Source organism: Triturus cristatus, chromosome 1_1 (genome assembly GCF_964204655.1).
Source record: "Triturus cristatus chromosome 1_1, aTriCri1.1, whole genome shotgun sequence".
Classification (NCBI taxonomy): Eukaryota; Metazoa; Chordata; class Amphibia; order Caudata; family Salamandridae; genus Triturus; species Triturus cristatus.
In genome coordinates, this window is record NC_140579.1 from 132,659,795 (window position 1) to 132,678,242 (window position 18,448).

The following is an 18,448-nucleotide window of genomic DNA, read 5'->3' on the forward strand; positions in this document are numbered from 1 at the left end:
GTGTTAACATATGTAGTAATAAAGTAATAGTACAAAATGTTGTGCGGCAATATGTTGCATTCTCTTGCCACATGATTTAGTAAGCCTTCCACATAATTTGGTTCTCCCCTCTTGCATAATTCCAGTTGGCCTGCTATATATTTACTTTAGTAATGTGATAGTGACCGAACAACATCAGAATACCTGTTCTCCCATGCTATGGAGACAGTTTTCCTGCGATGCCATTGTGCCGTCACCAGTCTACAGCGCTGAGAACTTCCTTGGCGCTTTATGAATAAGGAATGGTAATGAAACCAGAGCGATTAAAAGCAGCGGGGCTGCAGATGGAAAACAGTTTAGATGAAATAAAGAAAGCGGAATGGAGACGAGGACTGGGTCTGCGCTTGGCCTCCCAGGCGATAAGAGTAACTTGGCAAGGCCTGGTACCGCCGTACAATCTGCGGTGTAACAATTAGTACTTAACTCTCGCTAAACACCCGCAATGAGAGCGCTTTGGAGAGGCGGGGAGGGAAGGCCATGGGTCGATGGGATGCGGCCCCCTAATACTGCATTACTGATGGCCACAGAAGCAGTTGGAGTGAGTTTTCCACCACAAGCAATTAGCTGTCACGAGCCCAGCAGTGAAGGTACCAGCCGCCCCCACCCCACAAACCCCCAACCCTTACCAGTGTCCCCCAAGAAATACCCAGCGACAGCGTAATTTGTCAACGTCACTCGGCTGATGGGGACACTCGTGTCGGTGAGAGCGCGGGGAGGTTCGGGGGCATGGTCCGGGCATCGAAGATTGGGTGCCTAGAAGGAAGAGGTTAGAGCGTTGCGTCACCTCCCCACAGTAATACTATCCAGAAGCCAGTCTGTTGCAAGCGCGGATGAAATTGACTGCAATGGTTTTCTTCGCAGTGTGGTAAAGAAGCAGCTGATTTCTCGCCTCAGCTGTCTTCTCTAATCACACAGGAGTGGTAAGTGGAGGAGAGGGCCAGAGTACAGTGAAAGATGGGGTGGGGAGGGAAGGGCAGCGGAGGTAACTACAGGAAGAATTGCTAAACCAGCCCAGCAGACACTAGTAAACGCAACTGTACATCGCGCTAAAAACAAGCGTGGCCCCGAAAGTTAATTGTGAGACGGGGAGCAGGAGGTGGTGAGCCCACGAGTGGTGCGCGTGCTGGGGTGAGCAGCAGCACAGAATGGTCATGTGGTTTCAATTATCGCACCCGTGTCTGGGCACGATAATTGAAACCACATGGCAGCGGTGCGTGTAATAGACACCAATAAGCCATGGGCGGAGCAATGGGCCCGCCTTGGAGAAGGACAGACCTGGGCGCAACGCAAGCAGCGCCAAGACAAGTGTCAAAGAGATCGCACCTGCGATATACCGCAACACCATGGAGAGCAAGGAACCCGAAAAGGGTGACCACACCTCCCCAGCACATGACAGCTATGTAATAGCTACAAGTACCTCACATAGGGTATGCTATGTCCCAAGAAAACATGGGAACACCTCTTAGGAAAATATTCCGCAGCAGAGGACAAACGGAAAGACCTGCGGGTAGAACCGCAGACGGCTTGCCAATCACCCAATAAAAGAAGACACAGAAGGCCCAATCTCAGGACCTACACAGGCTTACCAACAGCCAAAACCACAAGTCAAAAAAGGGGGCTGGACCAGCAGCCAAAAGCGCCGAAGGGCCAACCGAAGGTCCCTGAAGGCACACCAACCACACAGAACACACAACCGGGGCTACCGCACACTAGACCCCAGAAAAACAATGGGAGAACACCTCCCAGAACACAGCAGAGGACCGACATCCATGTTTACTTAGGGGTAGGAGGACGAAGCTCTGCGAGGAACCGCTGAATGGCAGAATCCGCAGGGGCGTGAAACAAAAAAACGCCATCGAAAGGGAGGTCAACCAGACACTCCCTAACATTCTCAGGGAAAACACTATCCCTCAACCAAGCATGGCGACGGAGGGCCACCGAAGAAGCCATAGTGCGACCAAGAGCCTCAGAGACATCCAGAGCCGAGCGAAGAATAAACGTGGCCAGCTCCCGGCCATCCAACACATGGTGCCGCAGATCAGTGCAGGCACCCTCCTGAGAAGCACAAGACAGAAGAGACTCCGTGGAATCCCACAAGCTGGAAGTGGCTCTGGCCAACACACAAAGCGTGTTGAGCGCCCACAAGGCAGCACTGGAGAAAGCGAAGATGTTACGCCCCCATGAATCTAAACACCGGGCCTCCCGTGACGGAGGAGACAACACCGAAGGCAAGGAAGGAAAGGCAGTCTGCAGAAGAGGGCCCCTGGTAGAAGGGTGGAAGGAAAGGCAGACAGGATCATGCTCCCGCCTGGACTTCGGCTTCATCTGCTGACAAGCCTCGCAGTCCGTGGAGTCATGGTGCTCACCCAAACACCACATACAAATGGGGTGAGGGTCCGTCGCTGACATCTGGCGCTCGCAAGACGAGCACGTCTTGAATCACAAAGGCATTCGAACACTGTTCTCAAAAAGAAACGCAAAGCGTGAAAAGAGGGCCTGAAAATAGGCCAGGGACACGATCCGCATCTGCGTGGCACGCGGAAAACAAGGAAACTGACGTCAGTGCGCCAGGGTGGGGCTTATGTGACCTCGCTGACATCACGCCCGTGGCAGACGTCAGGGTGGAGTCATATGGTACCGCCCCCCGGCGCGCAGAGATGCTGGGGCAAGAAAGTTTTCTGGGTCCAGTCTCACGCCTCGGGATAATTCTACGTTAAGGAATCTGCAGCTAGTAGTATATCAGATGTAGACAATGCGCGCTGAATGGAAACCGCGATCGATAGACTATACCGTCGAGGGTAGAGGATTGCGCATCGAAGGGGTGCAAAACGATACCGGAGTGGAGCAATACAAATCTGAACCCGATGGCAGAAAAAAAAACAATCTGGAGATGGAGCCGATGCCCATGTGCACTATCCCAAAGGGAGGAGTCCCCTACCTCATGACTAAAAGACTTCTTCAAACAAAAACGAAGTGCAAACATCCAGACCCAACACCAGATGGCCATCTATGCTAAAGCATATGATCTACAGCTCATATGCCTCAAACATAGGTATACTTTATACTTTAACAAAAGTCACAATTTTGCAATGAAAACACATTGTTTTATTAACTTACCAAATAAATAGGTTTACAAGATTTAGGTTTAAAATAAAAGGCCATATTTGAAACATGTGTCTAAGTAAGCAGCATTGTAACAAAAGAATAGCATTGTATGCAAGGACAAAGGAGTACATGGAAAGAGGGCGAAACCTCTATTCCCACCCAGTTCCCTCCAACTCCCCGAGCACAAAAGTATTTTGGGAATTCATGACTTCACTGAATGGACTCTGGGATCATTTTAGATTCCAATATGTATGTTGGGTTGCCTTAATCTACATACAACTTTGCACAGTTATGTTGGTCTCTATTCGAAGCTGTTGGGTACTCACCTCTCCAAGCACAACAATCATTTTAACCCCTGGAGTGTCCTGATAGCGCAGAACGTGGTCCATGAACGTTGACCCAGGATACCTACAACAGGGAAATCAGAAGTATTATACTAAAGACAGGCAAAATAAACTGAAAAATAAAAACAATTAATTAAAATCTGTGTACAGATCATTGCACACTTCAATCTCTATGTTTATCACAGAAATGAGCACAATACATATTCCTTACCTTTCTGCAAACTTTGTTACTCATCGCTGTAGCCAGGGCAGACTGAGTTTTAGGTCTCGCCTAGCGCAGCGCACATGCGGTGCTCTAGGAGAGGGCCTCTTAGAATCACTTCAGACTTCCAAGAGACTTCTCCGTGTGGGTAGGACTCCTCCCACACATTCCATTGGCCTTTGTGTGGTTTTCAATAATGAAAGCACGCAAATGGCCAAAGGCGGGTGCATGTCACGCCTTTCCTCTAAACTATCACTCCCCTGGTCTAGGGGTCTCGGGAGCGAGCAGCAGCCCGCAGTGTGCCAGCGGCATTCCATACATTCCTTGCAGCTCACATGCGCACCACTCACGGGCTTGTTTTCCTTGCTTGCACCACGGCAGATGGCAGCCTTGCTGCATAACTGATTATAAACACGGGCCGGTTTGAAGTGTGGACAGGGATTACAACCAGTGTGCGTTGTAAACTGTGTGCAGTGCAGTTCGGTTTGCGAGTGCACGCAACATCCCTGACGTGCGGAACCACAACGTGGGCAACATCTACGAAGTGAAGGAGTATCCAGCGTGCACAGTGCAGTGTGTACTACATCTCAGAAAAATCAAGTCAAGTGTGCGCAGCGCTGTGTATGCAACACATAGGAAGTGAGTGTACACCCACTATGCACAGTGCAGTAGGTGCAACATCTCGGATGTGCGGGAGTATCCAGTGTGCACAGGGTCACCGGCACTTACTTGGAAGAGATTAGGATCGTGCCTGTGCAGCTGCAGTGCCAGGGGCTTCAGTTCGCTTACTCCCATCTTGTGTGACCTGCATCTCAAGTCTGCACCTCGCCTTGTCCCGGGTTCTTTACTCCCTCCTCCACTGGGGCCTTGCAGCTTTCAGCCTGCACCAGAGCTGGACTGTGATGAGCTGGCGCTGGGATGTACAGACTGCCTGTCCCGCTCTCCCAGATAGGATCAGCCTGACATATCACACAGGGCGGGGGGTCAGAAACCTCAGGCAAGGAGCTGACACCAGGACACGCACATAGCCCGCTCCCTTTTACGAGAACCTTTCCTCTCACTACCACCAACTCCAGCACCCCTCCCCAAGGCACTCTCCTCTATCCAGCAATCCTGTTCTCACCAACACTCTTTTCCAGGACCCCTCCCCCCACACCTACTGTCACTTCCGAGGAGTTCAGCAATTTTTACCAAGCACCCCTCCTCCTAGCAACACGCCTCTACCTCCAGATACCCACTCCTATCACCAGCACCCCCATCTTCTACAGCCCCTTCTACTTACCACTAACCCCTTTCCCACAGAACCCTCCCTCTTACCAGTACTCCCCTTCCCCAAGTATTGCTTTCCGCAGCACCCCCTCTGCTCATCACCCCCTCTGCTCATCACCCCCTCCTCCGCCAGCAGCACTCCCCACAGTAGCACTATTCCTCCACAAGCACCCCTACTCTCACCAGCATCCTTTGTCAATTAACACTCCTGGTCTCACTGGCACCCCACCTCTGACCAGAGTCGCTACCCATACGCCTTGGTCTTGCGCAGGAACACCCCGCTGTCTGCCACGGTCTCCTGGACTGATGGCCTGTCATAGCACTCTCATCGTGGGTCTACGATGTATTTAAACTAAATTCGACCCCTTCTTCCCTGCCCCCCGTTCGCCACTTAACATCTGTTCAGCATTTTTATCGTTTTCGCAGCAGTAAAGAGAAGGTTAGGGCGAGACGCAAGTGTATTAACAGATGGAGAGTGTCTTATTACAGAAGGTCACAAACTCCCTTAACTAACAGCAATCTCCCAGCGTGGCCTAGAAAACTACAACGAGCTCTGCCAAGCCAGCTTGAACTGGACCCAGAATCTAACAGCGGCAATTTGCTCAGCTTCTCATTCCATACAGGGAGACCTTGATAATGGAATATTCCCTCTCTACAACCCATGGCATTGTATACCCGCCCTAATAACTGTTTCCAGACCTGGCAACTTAAAACAAATTAAATAAAAATAAAAAAAATCATTTGCAATGCAATAGGTCTCACATGTACACGAGTTTAAGCTATTGGTATTGTAAATGACAATGCCTTTTATTTATGTTTTAAAAACGAAAACAAAAATAAAAGGCAATGTCATTTGCAATGTCAATAGCTCAAACTCGAGTAAATGCGAGACCTATTGCATTGCAAATGCCTGTTTATTTTGTAAATCAATATAGGAAGAAGAAAGTCCACAACACTGTAAAGATCGCAGAAACTATTTCTTCTCACATGTGGCAGCAGCTTTACCCTTCATCCAATATACCTAATACCAACAAGTCAGATCCCAGAGTCTTGGCAGTGTGTGTCTGTATGTATATATGTACGTACGTGTCATGTCTAGTTGCGTTATGTCGGTGCATCCACCTCTGAACACTGATTGATTGGGTTTCCCCACACAAAGTAACTAAGCACCCACCTGTCTCCACCAATGGCAACCCCCTCAAAGACACCATCCGTGGTCCTAGAGAGGATATTATTGAGCTCATTAGACATTCCACCGGAGCGAGAGACGTACGCCACACTGCCAGGGCGATAGAGCTTGGATGCCAGAATATTGTCCAGCATGCCACCCGTGTTGCCTATTTTGAAGTTGCCGGGTTTGATGCCGCCGACCTACAGAAAAACACGTATTAAAAGACGAAACAATATCAGTGAGAAGGTGGGAGCCAAACAGTGTAGACCTCCAGAAGCCCTTTTTCAGTTAAATTACTTCATTGTTTGTAGGCGTGGCCTGATTTTTATTAAGAGTAAAGAGCAGAGAATAACCAGAGGATACCATGGAAGAAGAATTAAACAGGGGTGAAACATTTCATCTGCGTTGAATGACAGGTCAACATGTGGGCGCATTTCCATTCAGAACAAGAGGGCCACATCTCATTTTGGCAAGGAAGGACCCTATCTTGGGGAAGGTCAGGCTCTATTTCACTGCAGGGAAGGAGGGCTAAATCTCCATTTGGAAGGTGGGGCACCCACTTTCAATCAAAGTGGGGAGCCTTTGCATGGGGGAGTTCGTGCACATGGAAGATTTGGGTGGACGAGGGAGCCTGGTCCTGATGCTAGGAGGCATTTTCTAATTTTAATCTGTGAAGGTATTCCCAGGAAAACAGAAAGAATAGTTCCTGGTCAAGCGGTGGTCCTTTTCCCAATTAGCAATGCCGGTTCCAGGCAGTGGAAATAAGGGTAGTCTTCACAGTATAGTGGTTGTGTGCTACTGTATTGACACAATGTATGACAAAAACACACTTCCTACCGTTGCAGGTCCAATGATTGTCACACCACGCTCATCTGCAGTCTTAATCAGTCGTCTAGTAAGAGCCTCTGGGATGCCTTCAGCGATGATGGCGATGGTGTGGATCTGCACGTCAAAAAAATTTTTTAAAAAGTTGTCAGTTATGTGTAACCTCTTACAGCAAGCTCAAATTCAAGGTTCTCTATCTTGGAATCAAAATGTATAACAAGCATTGGCATAGCCAACAGGTCTCGCCTTTGAGACCTTGTAAGTGTTTTGCCATGCAGTACGTTGTCCTGGGTGCTGTGCCACCTAGAACTGAAGAGCTATACAATTGCTGCACACTCTATACCTTTTATAAACAGTATCCATCTGCAAATGGTCTGAATTATAGATGAATTTCGAGGCAGGTGGTACTTATAGCACCATAAGACTATCAATGTCAGGAAGGGGCAAACATAACATCTACTGTAACGTGGTACTGGACCAACTATGTTGAGCTGCAAAGCAAGCTTTGGAAAAAGTGAAGGCACGTGCTCAGGCAGTGTAGGTCACCCACTAACAATAAGTACCCATAGTATAGCGTCAAGATATTCTATTAAGCGCCAAGTGACTCCATAAAACAGACTTGCGCATTGTTGGCAATCCGGTCTGTATGTGTTCTGTTACAAGTGAGGAGGATCCAAAGAGATCAGACCAGGATCGTACCAGAGGCACCACATGGCATAGCTAGTGTGTGCACATGGCTGGTCCCTTCTGAACAGACTCTGCTGATGTCCAGAAAAGATGTCAAACCTCTAAAGACCGTGCCCTGCATGTCCATAGGTGGGGAGAGACTGGCCTGGTGCATTTGTATAAACCTGTATGTTGCTGTACATTATAAACGCACATTTTCTTGAAGTGCCCTGATGGTTATGTGTGTGAATTTATTGATTTGCATCAGAAGCGTTTGCCTATTTAGCCTTCTCAAACTTTTTATATCACTAAATGATACCTATGAGTGCAGTTGTTTTTCTTTAATAAATTTAGCCTAAACTTGTGGTTTTATGGGTCGCTCTTGTTACTTTGTAAAATTCTCATGAGGATATCATATTTAGTGGTTAAGAGGAATGTGCATTTGAACAGTATTTTCCACTTACATACATAAAAAAGTTTCACTGCACAGTGAGAGAAAAATTGTTTCTTTGGAACTTGTTTGCACCCAAAATGAACCCAAAGCTTTTTTTCTTAAGTATGTTCATACAAATTTTGATCTATATAATTCAGAACTTTCAACCTCGTTAGTGATCCTAAAATTCGCAATGGAAACGCCCTGCTGCACTCCAGGTAATGCCCACAGTCCAACACCCTTTTTCAGTCCTACAACTACAGGAAATCAGGCCAAGTGGTGGATTTAAAACTCCGGTAAATTGCATATTCAATTTTAAAAGATGGTTGGCGCTGCCCGGGAGGTGTTGTTTTCACAGGTAGACGACACTGAGTATCAGAATACAACGTCAATGTGTAAAGTCTTTGTGAATCGGGCTTAGAGAAATTAGAGAAAGTTCTTATGTTTACAACCAAAGTATGCAGAGGCAATTGTTAGTTTAGAATTACAGCTGAGACCTGCTCTGCCTTTTCAATCTCTGCTGTAATTACAAAGGGCCGAGTAGCACTCTGCCAAGATCAACTGAGGAAACCGGTTGTGCTCTTCCACTGCAGCAGTGCATTCCTTGCCCATAACGTAATACACCAAACAGTGTGGTAAGTGCAGAGATTTCGGAGGTGCCCGCGTGTGCGTTTCCATGGGAAACAATGCATTATTTCCATTCCGTTCTCCACACAAAAAAAAAAGAATGTAAAACACCTTTATAAAATAATCACCCACTTTAACTCGTTTAAACAGCCGCAGGTTCAGGTTAAAGAAGCTTTTTTGCCAGGCAGCATGGCGCCCATACATATTTATGTGCATGGCGGCCCGTGAAGTGGGCGCCATGCTATATAAAGAAATCATACAAACGGGCGCAGTGCTAAAATATTTAGTGCAGTGCCCGTGCTGTTACTATGAAAGCGGGCGCTGTGCTGGAACTTAAAGCACAGCACCCGGAAGCAGGAGGGGGATGTGAGGCTGGAATCGGGCGCCATTGTTAAGTGGGTTTTAATTGATTTCGGCGAGCCAAGCAGATGCGCAGAGCCATTCTCGAACACGGCAAAAGAACAAAGCGCGTCTTAAAACTGCAGCGCTTTAAAATAAATAAATAAAATAAAACAAAGAGGGGCCGATCTGCTTAATCAAAACAAGAGGTTGCAGGTTTAGGAGGGTGCAATAAAAAAATGTGTGCTCGCCCACTAGATAAGAGACCGTGTAACAAGCCAAGTAAAAGGTCCAGTCCTTATGGGCGATAACAAATGGAGACAAGGCGGTACCAAGGAGGGACCAACAAGCCTCATAATGAATCGGAAGCCATCCTTTACGAAGGACAATGACACAAGCCAATTAAAAATATGGGCGAAGAGTGGGTGGGGCTTCCACAGCATATTCTATTACAGCATGCCTCGCAGAGCGAGCAGTGCAAGCGCACTGTCGCTAGGCTCGACATAAAAAGAATCCACTGAGGTGCTAGGAGCCATAAGAGGAGAGGGGTTTCCATACTCTGCACTGGGTGAAGACGGGGTGGATGGGTTATAGTTGGGAGGCTGTAGCAGGTGACATTCTGGAATACTGGATTTCTTTGGGAAAGGAATTGATTAGGCCTTGAAGAAATATTAATTACATGTAAGGTAGTTCTGCTGCATTGGTGCCCCTGACAGATTCACATGCTATTTCCATACAACAATCCCTAGCCACATCAACTTTGGAATCCTCTAGGAAAATAAATATGCATTATTATAACTTTTTGGTGTTTTCTGTTTAGAATCAGTTGTGCTCCCTCCTTGTCCTGCAGTGCCACAACCTTCTAGCACCTCCTTTTCTCAGCTTCTGCAGCACATATCCTCAAACATGCAATCACAATAAACAATACAACTCTATGGAGGATGGGAGGGATATGTACAAATCTGTAAAAGCTACCCATGAAGACAGATTGTCTGACACCACCTTCAACATAAACCTTTGAGTTTCCGGAAAGTGAACTTGTTGGGATGAAAATTGATATAGGACTCCTTGGATTAAAATGCCTGAATCCCCTTTGCCATCCTCTTAGAGAGGGCAGGAAGGCTCTGCATCAGGTGGGAACCAGAGTTCACTTCCTAGCCCTAGTTCATAAAGGAGGTAATTAAGCACCACACTGAGCAGACCTCACTGAGCTAACTGGACTCTTGACCACTGGAAATTGGAGCAATAGGCACTTGAGAAAGTCGTTTATCACAGTTAGAAAGAACACAGTGATGGATTGCGACTGCTTACTGTAGTGCATATTGCCACCAGATACACCTGTATGGAGCAGTGCTGTAAACCAGACTATGCTGAAATCATCTGAACTGTCGTTCTGGAAGCCCAGAAAGCGTTTTCCCACCAGGATGATGTTCACTTTGTCAGCCCATGTCCTGATGTCTTCTGCTTTCATTGGCAAGATCAGCTAACTGTCCTGCCTCACTTAAGTTTGTTGAATATGGTTATTGTGCTGTATGTCATCATCAAGGCCACTCTCTACACAACCTGCACCTGAAACAACTTGAGGTAGGTCCTCCCCTTGGGTAGGTCGCTCCCCCACCGCTGCTGCTCCGCCTGCCCTGAGTGCTCCTGCTGCTTCCTCCTTCATCTGATCGCCGCAGATTCTCCTCGGTCTCACCGCCTAGCCCCCTTGACTGCCTGTGCCCCTTGCCTTCTGCACCCCCGTGTGCCTGCCCTCTCCCCCTTATTTTCTGTTCCCCGTGTGCCTGCTGATTGTTTATTTCACTTTTGCGAGCTCTCCGGGCTCGTTGCTCTGATGCTGCCTCCTGTGCGGCCCCGCCCCCGGATCCCACTGGCTGCCCTCACCTCCCGCCTCTCTGCTGCCCCTCCTACCCTCCTGCCCTCATATGGCGGCCGCTGTGCGGCCGCGCAGCTGGCGTGCCAAAGGTAAGCCAGTCTGCGCCCGTCCGCGCCTGGACCGCGCCCAGCGCCAGGACCCCTGGTCCCCTGCGACACCCAGACCACCCGCCTGGTCTACGACACCACCACCCTCCATGCACTCAACACCGGCTGGAACCCCACCTGCCACCGAGCCAGCCCGAAACGCACCCACGGACCCTTCACCTGCCGAGCCTGCAAATTCACCTGCCTCCGAACCAGCACCGCACCCGCCAGGCCAGGCACCGGCAACAACCATCTCAAGTGCATCCTGCTCAACACCCGCTCCGTCCACAGGCACGCCGTCGAACTCTGGAACCTCCTCGACACAACATCGCTGGACGTCGCCTTCCTCACGGAAACCTGGATGAACGCATCCTCAGCCCCCGACATCGCCATAGCCATCCCGGAGGGCTACAAGATCACCCGGAGGGACCGCATCAACCAAACCGGAGGAGGCATCGCCATCGTCCACAGAAACACCATCCGCATCACAACCAACTCCGAGGACACCCTCACCTCCGCCGAGCACCTCCACTTCCAGATACACACAGACTCCAAGACCACCCTCAGAAGCACCCTTATCTACAGACCCCCGGGACCACGCACACAATTCAGCGAAGCCATCGCAGACTTCGTCAGCCCGCACGCCCTCACCTCCTCAGACTACATCCTCCTTGGGGACCTCAACTTCCACCTGGAGAACAACAATGACAACAACACCACCACCCTGCTGGACAACCTCGCCAACCTCGGACTCAAACAACTGGTGAACACCCCCACCCACTACGCTGGCCACACACTCGACCCCGTCTTATCCTCCAGCAAGCACGTCTCCTTCAGCCACTCCACCGGACTACACTGGACAGACCACAGCTGCATCCACTTCAGCTTCAGGAAAACGACAACCCACCACCACCTGCAACAGGCTTCCTGTAAAAGCTGGAGCAAGATCACCGCCGAGCAGCTCACCAACTCCCTCAGCCAGAACCCTCCTACCAATACGACGGACCCCAACGAAGCAGCCCGCAACCTAACACAGTGGCTCACCATCTGCGCCAATGACCTTGCTCCGCTGAAGAATTCTCCCAGCAGACCCGGCAGCAAGAAAGTCTCATGGTTCACCAGCGACCTCAAAAACTCCAAGAAAACTTGCCGTACCCTCGAAAAAACCTGGCGCCACGACCAATCAACAGAAAACATGACAGCCCTCAAAAACGCCGTCCGCGAACACCACCGGCTGATCCGAGCCACCAAAATGACAGCATTCAGAGAACGACTAGACAACAACGCCCACAACAGCAAGGAACTATTCAGCATCGTCAAAGAGCTCTCCAATCCAAGCCCCTGCAACAACGACATCCCACCCTCGCAAGACCTCTGCGACTCACTCGCCTCGTTCTTCCACCGCAAGATTGCCGATATACACAACAGCTTCAGCGCACAGACCACGCACCCAACCACCGAACCAGCGCCCCCCACCACCACCCTCTGCACCTGGACCTCGGTCAGCACCGAAGACACCACCCGCGTGATGAACACCATCCACTCAGGATCCCCAACCGACCCATGTCCACACCACATCTTCAACAAAGCTGACTCCATCATCGCACCCCAACTCCGGGACATCATTAACAGCTCCTTCGCATCCGCCACCTTCCCGGAGAGCTGGAAACATGCCGAGCTCAGCGCCCTCCTTAAGAAGCCCACTGCGGACCCCACGGACCTCAAGAACTTCCGCCCTATCTCCCTCCTCCCTTTTCCTGCCAAAGTCATCGAGAAGACCGTCAACAAACAACTCACCGCCTTCCTCGAGACAAACTGCTCCCTCTACCCCTCGCAATCCGGTTTCCGAGCAAACCACAGTACCGAGACCGCCCTCATCGCAGCCACCGACGACATCAGGTCCCTGCTCGACAACGGGGAGACAGCTGCCCTCATCCTCCTGGACCTCTCTGCAGCCTTCGACACCGTATGCCACCGCACACTGACACAGCGCCTCAGCAACACCGGAGTCCAAGGGAAGGCCCTGGACTGAATCATCTCGTTCCTCGCCGGAAGAACCCAGAGAGTCCGCCTCCCCCCCTTCCGATCCTCGGCCACCGAAATCATCTGCGGCGTTCCTCAAGGATCCTCGCTCAGCCCCACCCTCTTCAACGTCTACATGAGCCCCCTCGCAGCCATCGCACACCAACACAACCTCAACATCATCTCCTACGCCGACGACACTCAGCTTATCCTCTTCCTCACCAACGAGCCCGCCACCGCCAGAGCCAGCCTCCTGGAAGGAATGAAAGACGTAGCGGAATGGATGAAGCTCAGCCGTCTGAAACTGAACTCAGACAAGACGGAAGTCCTCATCCTAGGACCATCCCCCTGCGCCTGAGACGACTCCTGGTGGCCCCATGCACTGGACACCGCCCCCAAGCCTACTGACCACGCACGCAACCTGGGCTTCATCCTGGACTCCTCCCTCACGATGACCAAGCAAGTCAACGCCGTCTCGTCATCCTGCTTCAATACCCTACGCATGGTCCTTAAGATCTTCAGGTGGATCCCACCAAAACCAGGAAGACGGTCACCCAAGCCCTCATCACCAGCCGACTGGACTACGGGAACACCCTTTACGCTGGAACCACAGCCAGACTCCTGAAAAGACTCCAGCGCATACAGAACGCCTCTGCACGACTCATCCTAGACATCCCGCGTTATAGCCACATCGCTGCCCACCTGAGAGACCTGCACTGGCTACCCGTCAGCAAGAGGATCACGTTCAGACTCCTCACCCATGCACACAAGGCTCTCCACGACCAGGGCCCAAAATACCTCAACAGCCGCCTCACATTCTACACACCCACCCGCCAGCTCGGATCAGCCAATCTCGCCCTCGCCACCGTCCCACGTATCCGCAGAGCCACTGCCGGAGGAAGATCCTTCTCCTACCTGGCGGCCAATACATGGAACTCCCTCCCCACCCACCTACGGCTGACCCAGGACCATCTCTCCTTCAGGAAACAACTCAAGACCTGGCTGTTCAAGCAGTAGCGACTCCCCCAAGCGCCTTGAGACCCGTACGGGTGAGTAGCGCGCTCTACAAATGTGATGATTGAGGGTGTACTTGACTGCCCTGAGCTTAATGACATTGATGTACAACAGGCATCTGGAGGTGGACCACAGGCCCCTGGTCAGGAGTGACCCCAGTCAGGTTCCCCAATCCTCCAGGAAAAAGTTATTGACCACCTTTATGGAAAGACAGAATGGCATGTCTACCATCAGATGCAGAGGATGGCTTTGCCAGTCTAATGCCACCTTCGGATAGGTTTGCCCATTGCAGGTGAGCAGTCTCTTGTGGAGCGCCCTTTGGAGCTGGCCAGAATCACAATGATTGTGATAAAGTCTGACGTGGTGAAGTGCAGTCATTTCATGAGCCCCATGTCATTTTCCAGTTCGGCTGGATCCTGCAGAGCTCAAGGCAACAAGGGTTTTAAAAAGGGCGGCGGTCAGGACTTTCAAAAGTTGTCAAACAGCTCTAGAACAGCTGAGCACACTTCGAGACAGTGTCCTCTGTTGCTGTCAATGACATTGTTTTTTCTAGCCAATCATCTAAGTAGGGAAGGCGAGGACCCTCTACTTTAGATGAGCCCCCACTGGAGTCAGGCACTTTGTGAAACCCATGGGCACAGAACACAGACCAGTTCAAGACATTCTCTGCAAAGCCTAGGTGCCCTTGACGTCCAAGGACACCGTTCAGTCAGTGCTTTGCAGGTAAGACGATGACCTCTGCCAGAGAGGCATCTTTAAGGGCTGCTCTCAAATCAACTTGTTCATGAAGCCCAGGTTTAAGATGGGATGCAGACACTTGCCTTTTTCATTGGAGCTACCTAAATTAATTCCCCACCTTGGTTGCAATTAAACACGCTCGATCGCATCAGAGCTTCCAAGGGTGAGCCCTGGATTCCTCTTAGACTTTGTCTGGAACTAGAGTGGGGGGGGGGGGGGTCCTGTTAAGATTTAGTCCATTTCCTTAATGAAGAGTTAGGGCATGTCTAATACTTTGGCCCATGCAGTACTGGGAATGTTATGAGACATTTCCATCTGGCTTCTACTCCCGCTGTGCATAATTCTTGTAGGAAAGTGGGTTTCTGATGCAGTAACCCCCCCCCACACTTTTTGCCAGACTACTGATGCACTTTTTCTTGGTGTGCCCTGGGTCCCTGCCAATAAGATTCCCAGGGCCTGTGTTCTTTCCCCAAAACTAACCCAATTGGCATCTCTGGCCACAGGTCAGCCCCTGGTAAATGTCCCTCTCTCTCTTTGCAGGCTGCGTGTTTTGGTGCAAAACAAAGTAAAGAATCGACATGGCACACATCCCTGTGTGCCATGCCTACAACCCACTGTCCTGGCATAGATCAGTCACCCCTCTAGCTGGGTGCCCTATGCCAGTGGTGAGGGTACAGGTGGAGGAGCCCTCTACCCCTACAGTGTCTAAGTCCATTCTTAGGCATCGTAAGTGCAGTGCTACCATTAAGAGTATACAGTGCTGGGAGCTTGTCATTACGAACTCCACAGCACCATAATGGCTACACTGAAAACTGAGAAGTTTGGTATCAAACTTCTCAGCACATCAAACCCACACAGATGCCAGTGTGGGATTTAATGAAAAATGCAAACAGAGGGCATCTCAGAGATGCCCCCTGAAAAACGACCAGCCTCTGGTGGGTTCCCAGACTGGTACACACCAGCCTGCCACCACGAGACATGTTTCTGGACCCCTAGGGTGGGGGCCTACGCTCCCTGAGCTCAAACAAAGCCTTTCCTGGGTGGAGGTGTTCACACCTCCCCCAGGCCAGGAAGATCCATCTGTGGCAGGGGAGCTTCAAAGGCCTGGCAGCCTTTTAACTGCGACCCCCAGCCTCTCCTGCTATCAGGAGCAGACCCCCTTCCTGTCTCCCCTCCCTTTCGGCGGGAAGACAGGTGGGAAAAACTAGCCAGCCTAGAAGGTGTGCCCACCTCTGCCAACTCCACCCCTCATGTGGGGGAGGCGAGGTGAAGCCCACTCTCCAGTGCTCGCCATCTTGCAGATGGCAAGGACTCCCCAATCTGGACTAGGGATTGTGCTTACTCTCCCACGTGGGGTGAGCACACCAAGGGTGTAGTTACCCTAAGGTCAGTAGCCCATAACGCTCCTTAAATACAGTATTAAGGGGGCAGCCCTGAACCAAGAAGGCAGATCCAGCAACCACAAGAAATAGAGAAGGACAAGAAGCTGTGCAGAGCTAACGAGAGGACGACGCCCACTGACTTGAACCCAGCCCTACAGGCCTGTTTTGCCTCGAAACTGCTCCTGCAAAACCCTGGCATGTCCAGCGAAAAACAACCTCAAAAACTCCGGAGGACCTGACTGCCTTCACTTTCCAAGCTGTTTCTCCCATGAACATCGGACGTGTTTGAACTGCAGCTTCTGGTGCCAGCCAGGAACCGCGAATCCAGCTCAATCTGCACCCGCCAAACCCGGCCCAAGCTTGGGTGGAAAAACAATGAGGAGGTCCCCCCGGAGATCCTGACTAGAGATCCGGCGACCCCTGACCTGCCTCCAGACTACACCTGCAGCCTCAATCCAGAGGAACCCCCCCTACGGCGAACGGAGCGGGTAAGAAAATCCGACGTCCCAAGGCATCCCTGCACCCGACGCCCCACGGCCTTGTGTGCCCAACCCTGCGGTGCCTAACCAACCCTTAACATCGCAACTTACACCTCAAAGTGGTAGTCACTCCTGGAAGATCCTCGTCCCCGAGCCTGCAGTGTTTTTGTCCCAGAGAATCTCCGCTGAAAACAGGGAACCAGACCTCAAAACAGCACTCTACACCCGGCCGCCCTAGTGCCGCTGAGGGTGCAACAGTGCATCACTGACCCTGGGAGACACCCCCCTCCCCCCCCCCCAGAGTCTAACCCCAGAACTTTAACTCCCACAGTCGACTACTTACCTGTGAACCTTTAACCTGTTTTCCTTCCATAGGATAACATTGACACTTTCTCTAAAAAGATTCCATGTGTGGAGTTTTGAAACCTAAAAATATTCTTTAAAAATTGCACAAATAACCAAAACGTGTTTACTCACCTGTTTGCAGGAAATGTCCCAGTGCTGAATCTAGGTAACCAGGACTGAGTTAGAAAAGTAACGTGAAAAGTAACTTACCTGCAATTTACTGTCGAAGCCCATTTATTTCAATGTACTGCTCCAAGAAGTTTCTAAGTGTGGAGTTTTGAAAACTGAAAATATTCCTTTAAAAAAAACCCCCCAAAAAACGCACGAATAACCAAAATGCAGTAACGTAAAAGTAACTTACCTCTAATTTACTGAAAAAGCCTATTAATTTCAATGAACTGTATTTGCTAAGTGTTGCATACTACTGCTCCCCTGTAAATCAAACAAAGTACAATTTCTATTGCATTTTTAAAAATGTTCTATATCCAGTAACCTATTACTGAAAAGTATTTAATGCTTACCTGTACCAGGCTTGATTGTATAAAATTATACTGTTTATTTGTAGAACCAAAACACAATTGGCCTAGAGTTCAGTTCTTGAGTGAGAAAATTAATTTGCTGACTGAGTGTACATCAAATGCTTAACACTGTCCTCTGATACTGCCTTACTGCTCGACCAAGCTACCACTATTGGAGAGTAAGGTTCTATCTAAGTTTAACCTCTGCCTATCTCTGGGGACACTTGGACTCCATACACACTGTACCTCATTTTGATGTAGTATATATAGAGCCAGTTTTACAATTCTATACAGTGTAAAATTATGAAGAGGGTGAATGGAGCCTACTGTGTCAACGGACCTCTTTATTGCCCCTCTACGGGAAATAATTGTGTTACTTAACCTGTAAGCATTTGCTTGTTGCATATAGTGCTGTAGATTCAAATGCTCTGCATACTCCTGGCATCTAGTGTTGGGTTCGGACGCCTGAAAGTTGTTTTGTTACAAAGAAGCCTTTAGAGTCACAAGGTCTTTCCAACTCCTCCTCTGGTCGTAGATGTGCATGGGCAAAGATTCAGTTTGATTTTTTTTCACCCAATGTGAGAGAGCAGGGATGGAGTAGTTTGTAAGATAAGAATAGCGTCCATGCATGTTGAAACAAAGATGAAAATGAAAAATATCTGTAGCAAACACTGGCTTCCAGGGTTGGGGGGGGGCGGGGGGGGGAGACATGTGAATTTGGAGCACTACATGCAAAGAAAAAATGCTTACAGGGTAAGTAATATAATCAGTTCGTAGCATGTGTGGCTGGAGATACACATACTCTGAATTGATGGTAAAGCAGTACTCCCCTAAATGGTGGATGCGGCACTGGATTCAAGACAGCCTAGCTGACGAGGGGTGATACCCTGAAACCGGTCCAAGGATGCTTGTTTCTGGTCCAGGGAGGACCTGGCCTGGCAGTTCGGGCGGGACTGTTCCCATGGGAA

General features: G+C 50.0%; 1 protein-coding gene across 7 annotated transcripts in view; it reads right to left on the reverse strand.

The window, feature by feature from the left end:
- The window catches only part of ACLY (ATP citrate lyase), a 463,802-nt gene that overhangs the window by 145,432 nt on the left and 299,922 nt on the right, over positions 1-18,448 (reverse strand). For all 7 annotated transcript variants that reach the window (XM_085616801.1, XM_085616574.1, XM_085616958.1 and 4 more), the window contains 3 exons: positions 6,968-7,072; positions 6,134-6,330; positions 3,471-3,552 (listed from right to left, as the gene is read on the reverse strand). In XM_085616801.1, the coding sequence (XP_085472927.1) occupies positions 3,471-3,552; positions 6,134-6,330; positions 6,968-7,072 (384 nt within the window). The remainder of the gene's footprint in view (positions 1-3,470; positions 3,553-6,133; positions 6,331-6,967; positions 7,073-18,448) is intronic.